Source organism: Athene cunicularia (genome assembly GCF_003259725.1).
Source record: "Athene cunicularia isolate RWA chromosome 7 unlocalized genomic scaffold, athCun1 chr7_part1, whole genome shotgun sequence".
Lineage (NCBI taxonomy): Eukaryota > Metazoa > Chordata > Aves > Strigiformes > Strigidae > Athene > Athene cunicularia.
Window position 1 is genome coordinate 5,731,153 of NW_020799107.1, and position 11,497 is coordinate 5,742,649.

General features: G+C 38.2%; 1 protein-coding gene across 2 annotated transcripts in view; it reads right to left on the reverse strand.

Moving 5' to 3' along the window:
• The window catches only part of ZNF804A (zinc finger protein 804A), a 44,044-nt gene extending 35,027 nt beyond the window's left edge, over nucleotides 1-9,017 (reverse strand). The window contains exons 1-2 of one of the 2 annotated variants that reach the window (XM_026852943.1): nucleotides 8,913-9,017; nucleotides 3,174-3,317 (exon numbers count right to left, since the gene is read on the reverse strand). In XM_026852943.1, coding sequence (XP_026708744.1) covers nucleotides 3,174-3,317; nucleotides 8,913-8,927 — 159 coding nt within the window. In that variant the 5' untranslated portion in view covers nucleotides 8,928-9,017. Of the gene's footprint in view, nucleotides 1-3,173; nucleotides 3,318-8,912 lie in introns of those variants that run through there. The other variant, XM_026852944.1, reaches the window with a different exon arrangement.
• Nucleotides 9,018-11,497: the final 2,480 nt, after the last annotated feature.

An 11,497-nucleotide genomic window follows, 5' to 3' on the forward strand; every position in this document is an offset into this window, starting at 1 on the left:
AAGTAATGTATGGCATCACAGTATATTGTGTTAACATGTCGTCTTTTGGTGGCTGAAAAGAACAAGCAAAGGTGAAGAGTGACCTTGGTATAAGGAATGCCCGAATAAACTAGAACTATGTCATTCAGAGATACACATACCTGAGAGACAGTGTGGTAGGGGTTGTATATAATTATAAATGGCCCAGACAAAGGGAGTAAAAATGGGATACCTCTTTGTTACCTCTTCCAAATATGAGAACAAATAAAAGTAGCAGAATGCAGCTTCAAAGCAAACAAAAGAGTTCATTTTTCTCCATTATCACTGACTGCTTGCAAGTTGCTTTTCCAGGAGTATTTCATAAAGGGTACAGATAGTGCTTTCCAAACCTTATTGTCAAAGCTAAGAACAAGAAAACACAAGAGGCAGTGGAGATCTTGAGACACTGGTCTGAACTCCTTCACATTGTAGGAAATGGAATTAGCTTTGCCCTGTTTCTACCCTGTCTTTCTGGATGGGTCAGAAGGACCTCGTATTATCTCAAAGCAGGTGTTAAGCAGCTGCAAGACACAATAAATCAAAACACAACCAACCCCTAGCAGTACAAGCCACCCCATCCAACAGAGGAAAATAATAAAATTATGAAATCTTCTATTTTAAATCCTTTACATTTTCTGTGCTAGCAACCTTTGAATTGATGGAAATAAAAAGATAATCTTCTACAATAAAACTGAGGTACAGGAGCAGTTATGAACATTTTCTCTGACAAACTATCCCATGGCTTGAATGGTGTGATATCAAGAGCGCTCAATTAGGAGTAAATATGGCTTTTCAGAACAGCTGAGATGAACTCAGGTTTAAGCAGAGCTTTCATCCATTTGATCATATAGAAACCACTGTCAGGTGCTGGGATCAGTGAAACTGAACTGGCTGCATATGCTCTACAACTGTTCTTGGATCATGGGTAACTTTTTCTTGTAAGTGCTTCCCCTTACCTGTCTGCCCATTATTAGTAGAAAGGTATGATAGAAGGGAAAAAAGTTAGAGAAAAATATGATGCAAAATCCAAAGACATTACCTATTCCTCTCAGCCCTACTGAACTGCTGGAAAACTTCTTCAATTCAGGTAGGAAGTTCCAAGACAAAGGCAAAGCATTCAACAGTGGTACCTGCTAATCTCTCTAGCACACTTAGTAAAATTAGGTTACTCAAAAAAAGCACATGGCATGAAGACAATTGAGCAAATCTGAGAGAGCCTTCACTGCAGCATATGCTGCCTTCCCTCTTTTTTTCATCCAAAATATGGGAAGAGGAATGGTTTTTCTGTATAACACCAGAGAGACCACCACCAAAGACATTTTAGAAGTGTTAAACTTGACTTCACATTTTAATCTCAGGAATCAACGCTCTCATTTGCCAGTAATATTACAGAAAATTACTACTTTGCCCCATAAAAGCATCCGTACAATTTTTTCTACCGGAAAACTAGAAACTTTTGTCTGATTTCCTACCAGGGAGATTAAAGTTGTGGAGGTTTTACGGAGAAAGAGGATGGCTTCCTGTGTTCCACCAAACACATCCACAAAGCCACATGCAAACAGAGACACACAGGTCCCTACACTAAAGATGGAGAGGTAAGATCTGTCATGCTCCATCAGACACTGGTGCAGTGTCCACCATCTCCTGTCCAAAGCCCTCAGAAAACAAGAATAACTATGTGAACCACTGGAAACAAGTCCCTGTTCAGTCTTACACCTGGCATCAGTTTAAAAATCAATTTTCCATCAATACTTAATAGAGGAACAAACTGCAGCCTTCAGGTTCTCATTATTTCAAAGTGCTTCAGAGTACTTCAAAATAAATAAATAAAAATCCTAAGAGTTCAAGTGAAGAAGACTTTTCCCATCACTTCTTTTTTCCTGCCTTCCATTGATGAGGTGCTGCTGTGTAAACATAACACCTGAAGAATCAATTCCAGCTGTATTTTAACTAAAAATATTTGCAAATAATAAATATCTGTAGGGTGCAATAAAACTACCAGTTAATTTCTTATCTAATACATCTTTCCCTCCAGCATCTCATAGACTGTTATTGCAGCAGAGGTCCACATCTCTGTAGTTCTCAAAACTAAATCTAACACTCACGATGACAGTGTCAATTACAGGCTAAACAAAAATACCAGTGAGAGAGAAAGGGAAGTGTTTCAGGGAGAAGGGCTGAAGAAAAGCAAATCACTGGCTTACATAATACAGCTATAAAACACATGTAGCAACTCATCTGCATTCACCCCAAGCAGAATTACAGGACAAAGGGAGATTCAATTAGAATGAAAAATAATCAATCCAGATCCACAACTATATGATTCCACCAGAAAAAAAAAAAAAAAAAAAAAAAAAAGAGTAAAAAATAATTACCAGCTAAGCGGACCAAGCAGAAATTTCCTGTACAGTTATTACATATCTTTACATTACCACGACATCTTTCTTCAGTGGAGTCAAGATGCATTGTATTTTCCTCTGTATTACGTAGTCCTGACTGCTCTGGAGACCAGGTCGATGCAGTGAGATGCACCGCCTCTCCTGTTATGTGGAAGCACTGCTTTTCTCTTTACCAGAGTAAGACGCACCACAACTTGGAGGTGCGTTGATAAAATGTGGTGGTAAAAATGTAAATACCAGTGTTTTAAAACTAACACATATCTTACTGTGAACTGAGCCAAAAACTTTTCATTACCACTGTTGTTTTATATTCAATGCATTTAAGTAAACTCATAGCCCATTTGAGAACTGTATCTGCACTAAAAGAGGGTTTACCAAAGAGTATGTCAAGTTTCTTATTCACATCTGTTGCAAAAAAGGCTTCCCTGTAAGTCTTCTCTTAGGTATACCACAGTCTTTATTTATGTGCAAAATTAAATTGATAACAAGGAAATTGCACATTTACATTTTTAGTCATATTTTGCAGCATTCCCTGTTCCTCTCCCCACTGTTCACATGTCCCTTTCTTTCCATCTCAGAATTTCTGACTGTAAAATCTTCACGTTAAGATTTGTTTCTGAGAAAACAGTGTATTTTGCTTACCAGAACCTGAAATTTGGACACAACTCAACTGTGATTTCCAAGCCCGCCTGAAGGACATCTTACTCCATTATTCTACCTGAAATTAAGTTGAAGTAGTGAGCAGATTTCTCTTACCTGTTTGTGAGCATGATCATAAGAGTTAATGTGATTGTCAAACTCCTGGTGTTTATAGTACTGCTTGTCACAGAGTTCACAGTAGAAGTTGGCTTTAAGATCTTCCAGGGCTTTTGCTATCGTGTTTTTCTTTTCAGCATAATCCTAGAGGGGGGCGGGAAAAAGTAATTTTAGTTTTGTCTTTGATGCTGCAAATGGATTTTCTGCTCTGCAGTTAATCATATTTGTAAACATTTACACACCTCCGTAACTAAAAGCCTTCACATATTTGCTGTGTTACACTGCACATATTTACTGTATCTGCGGCGAGGCTGAAGATCTGCACACAACAATTTGCTATACAGTTTCCAGCTCCCCTTAGGGGCTCTGTCAGAGGCTAGCAGGATTTCCCCAGGTTGTGACTAAATACAAATATTTGTCATGCTGGAGGCTATTTTTGAGTTAATTTTGATACAAGACTCACTACTCCAAAGATCTGCGAGGCAATATACTGAAGCAGAATAAGCATGAACATACAAACATTTGTAATTTAGTTGCCAGCTTTTACAACAAAGTGCGCTTATTAAAAAGAAAACAATACCACAGAAACCCTGCTGGGTCCTTTTTGAATACGTGTACACATGAAAACATGAGGAATATGTTTCATAGCTGAGACGTAATGAGTATCTTCCATAGCTTTGTTATTTATCATTCAACATTAGGACAAGCGCTTATCTCCATTTACCATACATTAGAAAAAGCATTACAAGCAACCTTATAATTCATGAGCAAATTACAGAATCACAGAATCGTCTAGGTTGGAAAGGTCCTTGAAGATCATCCAGTCCAACCATTAACCTAACATTGACAGTTCCCAACGACACCAGATCCCTCAGCGCTATGTCAGCCCGACTCTTAAACACCTCCAGGACTGGGGACTCCACCACCTCCCTGGGCAGCCCATTCCAACATAAGTTTGGAAAGATACAGCCTGTTCTGGAAAGAAATGCTTCCTGATATCCAATCTAAACCTTCCCTGGCGCAACTTGAGGCCATTCCCTCTTGTCCTATCGCGTACTACTTGGTTAAAGAGACTCATCCCCAGCTCTCTGCACCCTCCTTTCAGGGAGCTGTAGAGGGCGATGAGGTCTCCCCTCAGCCTCCTCTTCTCCAGACTAAACCCCCCCAGTTCCCTCAGCTGCTCCCCGTACGACCTGTGCTCCAGACCCTGCACCAGCTCCATTGCCCTTCTCTGGACACGCTCGAGTCATTCAATGTCCTTTTTGTAGTGAGGGGCCCAAAACTGAACCCAGTCATCGAGGGGCGGCCTCACCAGTGCCGAGTACAGGGGTGAGATCCCTTCCCTGTCCCTGCTGGCCACGCTATTGCTGACACAAGCCAGGATGCCATTGGCCTTCTTGGCCACCTGGACACACTGCTGGCTCCTGTTCAGCCGGCTGTCAATCACGCCCCCAGGTCCCTCTCTGACTGGCAGCTCTCCAGCCACTCCTCCCCAAGCCTGTAGCGCTGCTGGGGGTTGTTGTGGCCCAAGGGCAGCCCCCGGCATTTGCCCTTAGTGAAACTCCCCCAGTTGGGCTCAGCCCATGGCTCCAGCCTGTCCAGGTCTCTCTGCAGAGCCTCCCTGCCCTTGAGCAGATCAACACTCCCACCCAACTTGGAGTCATCTGCAAACTGACTGAGGGTGCACTCGATCCCCTCGTCTAGATCATCAATAAAGATGTTAATTATATACAAGTAATATTTACTAATTTCTGAAATACACTGATGATAACATGGCTTGCTCTGAAAGAGGAAGAAATCGTCCGTCATCTGAAATTAGTTTAATACCAGTTAAGCACTGAACATGTATAACTTCAGTGCAATGACTTCTGCTTTTGGCAAGTCTGTCTGGGATAGAATCACACCCTGAAATCCCAAATGTGGCAAGTAATTGTTTAAGAAATTTGTTGTTTGATTTGTTTCACAAAATTTCACCATTGTAAGCTCTTTGGAATGGACCCTGAATTCCCCTTGTTTCTGTCTTCTTCCTTGTTCAGTCAGATTAAGATACAATATGATCTCATAATCAGAACACTCAAAACAGTTAGTTCAAAAAAAAAAAAAAATTGCTTGTCGTCTGCACAGCTTAGGCCTTCCAATACCTTTGAGGTGTTTAAAATTGAAAATTTGTTTTTATCACATATTTTCATGACAATGTTATTTATTAATAAAAGAGAGGAATAATAGTCCTACAATTAGAATTATATCCATAAAGTACTTATTTAAAATAGTACTTGAAATATAATAGCAGTATTTTACACTTTGAAATACATTTATGCTGTATGGAAACCTAGCCTGGAAACTCTGCACTTAGTTCTTGGTATCACCTAGAAAGAAACTATAGGTTTTGAGCCACTTCAATAATTACCAAGATGCCTATGTTTAGGAAAGCAGTGGAGACAGCATATCGAGACCCTAAGGAGATACACTCCCTTGAAACACTTTAAAAGTAATTCTCATAGTCTACAAAGGGATGCCACCTATTTTTGCTTTATTAAAACACAAGAAAGAAAATTCTGGATTTGGGGGAATTATCAGAACTCTGAAATATTAGATATGACATCTGTGAAGGATAAGAGCAAACCTGATGGATTCTAAGGCAAGATCAGTGAATTGAATAATAATTTTTCTTTATATAAAGATCTCATAAGAAGTTGTCGATTAACCCTCAAGGCAGATGTTGCAAGACTTACTAACATAGCATAATACCTTGAATAAAATTACAAAACTTCATTGATGTTCCTCTTGATGTTTTTTTTAATAATACACTCATTATATGGCAGAATGTAACCTGAATGCAATTACATTTGACATCCCAATGCATCCTAATGGAGCAGAGACACTGGAACCCCAGGAACAACTTTACTGCAAAATAATAAAATCTCATCACGTTCTTGGGTTTTCTACTACTGAATTCCTTCATGTAGAGTTCTTTCAGGGGTAGGGTTAACTTCACATTACAATATGACATGAAAGTTTCAGAGACAAGTAAGGAATGCCATCACAACACCTAAATTAGACGCAAGTAAGTAGATGGAATATAGTAATGGAGTTCGATCATGCATGGTGGGGGGAGGGAAAACCAGGACTTTTAAATGACAAGATTGAGATCTTTAAAAACTAGAACTATTTGACCTTAGGAACATATGAATGACCGTATAGGATAAGGTCAACTTTCTGAAACTCCTTAAAATTTTATTCTGTACAACTAAGGAAACTAACCCTTAACTAAGGACCCTTCCCTTTCATTTGCTTTGAAGCTGCATTCTGCTACTTTTATTTGTTCTCATATTTGGAAGAGGTAACAAAGAGGTATCCCATTTTTACTCCCTTTGTCTGGGCCATTTATAATTATATACAACCCCTACCACACTGTCTCTCAGGTATGTGTATCTCTGAATGACATAGTTCTAGTTTATTCGGGCATTCCTTATACCAAGGTCACTCTTCACCTTTGCTTGTTCTTTTCAGCCACCAAAAGACGACATGTTAACACAATATACTGTGATGCCATACATTACTTACATTAATGTTCTCTATTTTCTTCCCTATTCCTTTTTGTAGTAAATCTTAACATACGAATTTTTTAAAATCACCATAGAACATTAAGCCAACATTTTTTTAGAACTCCTTTATCATCTATTACATTTTTTGCTGCTGTATAGTATTTTGGTAGCAGGGCATGCTTTTGTCCTTCGTGGAGGGTGCTCAGAAGATCTCCTGTGGCTGTGGGATCCCCCGCAGTGTGTCAGGATTGAGAATAAATTGCTGTTGCTGGTTGGCATCGGGAGGTGAGGAAAGTCCGATTTCAAGAATGAACAGGGAATGGAAACAGGAGAATACAGGCTGCTGGTTCTTTGCCTACTAGGCTACTTCTATTGATTTTGCAAGGAGTACTACCTTGGAAGGGGAGGTTTTTGTGAACTATCGATTTTGATGAAGGATAACTGCCCAAAAATGACAGTAAAAAATTTACATTCCCTGAACCTTGATAGTACTGGGCAATGGATTGCAGAAAGAAATTACCTGCAAACTTACTGGAGCGAAATATTCCTGCAGTAAAGTAGCAGCCAAAAAAACTCACTTAAACTAGTTAAATATGATCAAGCTTAGTCTCAATTTCATCAAGATTTGCAAACCATCCTGGAAGTTTTAAAAGAACTTTGAATTATGATTCAGCTTGGTAATGAAACTCAGAACTGAGCATCACTTAGTTTCATTATTTTTTTCCTGAAAGGGTTATTATCTGAAAGCCTACAGCTATAATTCACTGTAGCTATTTTTCATAATTTATACGAAAGATCTCTAATAAGTGATCACATCTATCAGCTGGTTTTATTTCTCTAAATCCATCTTCTCCATCCTCCAAAGCCTTAAGCCTGGGCAAATGCTACTGCATATGTCTGATAAACTGGATTAAGAGCGGGCTTCATCCACAGAGGGGTTACCTGTAACTACCTAGACTGGACCTTCAGCTCCCATTAAATGAGAGAAAAGAAGGAAAGCTACAGAAACACTAAACACTTTACGTAGATAACTTTGGAGAGTTGAATGGATTCCTCATTCTAGTGGATATTTTTATGGAGTGCACTTCAGGCTTATTCTTCTATTGTCTGCAGAAAGGTCAGTTAGAAAAAAAAAAAGTAAGAGTGTGAAATTATAATACATCATCTACTCCATGGTGATTGCCAGTGTGAATATTCTTACTTTATAATAAATGTGAGCTCCTTTTATTGCAGTAAGCTATTCTGCATTTACTGTAGACTTAAAAGGGTCAGGCCTGCAGTCACTGCAAAGTAAAATGTATTACAGAAATAAACCCCTTCTTCAGTATAATTTACTGGTATAGTCATCCCAGAGAGGATTAGACTGCTCTGGTCTGATCCTCTGGATTAGACCACATTAGACCTGACAGATGTCCTAGCATAACCTTGTTTCACAAAAAATATTTAAAGCATTTTTTTCTGTTCCAATAACTAAAAAAATAATAATAAAATTGTATTTTGAACATTGTCAAAAAACTTGAGCTGGTACTCTTGATTTGGCAAAACTACTGTATATATTATATACCTCTGTGTATGGTCTTTGCCAGTTATTAGTAGTTTTCAGAATCATACCCACACCACCCCCCGAAAAAAAAACAACAAAACCAAGGGAAAAATCTGACATATCTTAAGAGCACACTTCTTTGCAGTCAATTAACTGCGATACCCGTGGACAAAATTAACAATTGATACCTTAATTTCTGGTGTATTTACTATGTATTATAAAGGCAGCATGATGAAGCAGATTTCACTCAATAAAATGAACATTTTACTAACAAATCCTCTGCTATCAATCTCGGTATTACCTGGTACATTTAATTTTTTTGTTTAAATATCTTCGCATATCACTTATTTTCTCATGTAACAAGTCTGTATATCATCCACTGATGCCATTGAATGAATAAATAAAATATAGAATACATTAATAATATTAATGCACTCTAGTACCAAAACTAATTATTTATAAGGCTCTTGTCCTTACCAAGGTGGTGAGACCAAAGCAGAAGACAATTAGATGCATTGATCAAATTACTGATCTTAACAAATTCATTTCCAAGCAGCATATATTGAGTTTCAGTCCCATACCAAGTTTACAAGGAGACTGTCTGGGAAAATGAATACCAAGAATATTGTCAGATCTTTTTGGTTACCTTACCTGAAACTTTCCCATTAGCTGTAAGACTGTGATAGTGACCTAAAACTCACAAGGCCATGAACATCAGATGCTATTTCCTTGATTTCTTGCTCTCTTCTGACATTCTCCTTTCAGGCAAAGGAGTTTCCACCAGCTGTGACCCCACTGTTTTGCTGCTTCACTGCACTGGGTGAGGATGGGCCCAAGGAAGAAGTGGTGTCCTGAAGACCCCTACATTAATGGAACATCAGAGGCTGAAAAACAACCACTCTACCTTTACTTTCTCTTCAAGATTACCTGCAGACAACCAATTCCAACAAAAACACTTGCTACGTACAAGAGAGCTAATCAGTATTCTGCTATGTGCATACTTGAAAATGCTATTGAAGACATGCAAATAATTATAAAACTCGTTTTTCAGCTTCCTAATAAACACACAGACAGTACTTCACATTTAGATAAACACCCTAGCATTAAGATAAATAACACAGTGCAATTAGAAGGAAATAGCAGAATTTATTCCAATTAGTACTGTTGGCTTCCTAGTGCCATCCACAGTTTTTCAGAAACGCCGAATTTGTTAGCCATACATCTACTAATGCAAACAGCTGAATTCCACACCGCCTGCAGTAAATGGAGTGAGATGGATGTGAACAGGGACAGAGCTGGACTCAGTGGAGAGCAAAGCAATGCAGAACAGTGTCCTGCAATGTTAAGATTGAATTAACTTGAAAGAAAGCTTATGATGAGACAGCAATTTGTTATCAGATTTGTCTGTCTCATTAACTTACTTAAAGCACTTATGCTGTATAATTACTTTTAACTGGGACTCAGAAAATCACTTGATTGGGTTTTTTTGCCATTAAAACTAACTGTTGTACATAGATCTGTAGAATTATTTATTTATTCTAGTGCTTTAGGACCTACTTCCAGGCAGAGCATGCACTTACAAGGTGGGAGTGCTGGCCACAAATCTTTGCTTGGATACTTGTATTAGGAAGGAACTCTTCATCAGTGCTTTATGAGAAAGCATGGGTATAGTTATAATGGAGAAAAATTTATCTACCCCATCTCTAGCACTAATCTTTTTACATCCATACAAGGCAGAACTGAAAAAGGCTTTGCTGTAGAAAAGAAAGAAGGTTTAACTCTAGATAATATCTTCTTCACTGAATGTTCATCACTGTTTAATGATAAGCAAGGGAAGAAGGAGCCTGACATTAATCTCCTTTACTCCTTTGTGTTAAATAGTCCAGTCACACACTTTAATTAGAGCAGAATTTTGATTTAAAAACATCCTGGGGTTGGTTTTTGGCATTTAATTTCCTTATAGCAGGCATGTAGACATCTAAAGATCTTCATAGCTACTTAATGTAATTTCATTGACAGGTAAGTGTCCAATGTAATTAGACTCTTCGGGAAAATCAAGTTTTTCTATTTGATCCTTCCAGTGACACACTAAATTAAATGAAGTGCCTTTTAACCCTGAAGAACTTGCAGCCCTGGAGATGGACTGAAAACCCCTGTTGAGCACAAAAACTGAGCACTGGAACAAATGTCAGTGTTGAACAGCCCTTCAATCCAAGGGGTATGACCACGTCTTTTGTAAGGTGTTTCAGGACCTAAGGAAGGGCAAGGGATTGGGTGAGGGCAAGTTATTTATTTATTTCACTGCAAGTTAGCTGACAGACAACTGACCAGCTGCTATTAATTCGTATTAAAAAGTTGCTCTACAAATATTCAAGTTTTAATATGTTGGTGAAATTAGTTTTTGGTCTAGTAAAAACTGCCAGTAAAGTTGGCCAGGGCATTGCAGTAACAGAAAATTGGACCCCATCTTATTAAATGTATTTAATTTTGAGTGTATGATTGATCTATTGGACAACTTACAAATGAAAATCTGCATACCTTTTAAGGATGACAGTTTTTGGTGACTGAGTTCAGTTTTCCTAGCTTTGGCTTCTGTGCTTGACCGTAATACATTCTTTTCGGCAAGATTCTTATTGTGATCCTCCACAGTGATTTTTTTTTTTTTTTTTCTGAAATTTTCAAAACTATTTTTCCTGTGTTTTCTCTTTTCTGCTTCTACTCATATTTTTAAAAGGCTTTTTTTTTAAGGAAAGCAAAAGGGAATATAATAATGTTTGAACTGAAATAAAGATGTTTCTATCCCATTTTGTTCCTCTTAAGAACACAACTTCTCCGTGACTGGTTAAAATTATATTTTGTTCTACTTTCAAACAAATCCGCAACTTTGTTACTCACGTGTAAATTAATGTCTCAAAAATGTGAGCATTATAATTGCCCTACTGAGCAAGTTTCAAACTGTACTTTAAATTCAATAGGTCCACTGTGTTTTCACAGCCAATGTGTTTGTTCGGAGCAGGGTGCTACTGAACGGCACATAGCGCCAACTGAAGTAAGTGCTCCTGGAAATCCCCACAGCAGGCTCAGTGATTTTTCTTTACAGACCCTTTTACTAATTCCATTTTACTATGGCTTTCCAGACCATTAAACCTTTTCATGCAAATTTACTATCTTTTTATAGCTTCAGGGACCCATCACAACTAGCCTTACATTATGTGCTTTGAAGTTATGTGCCATGA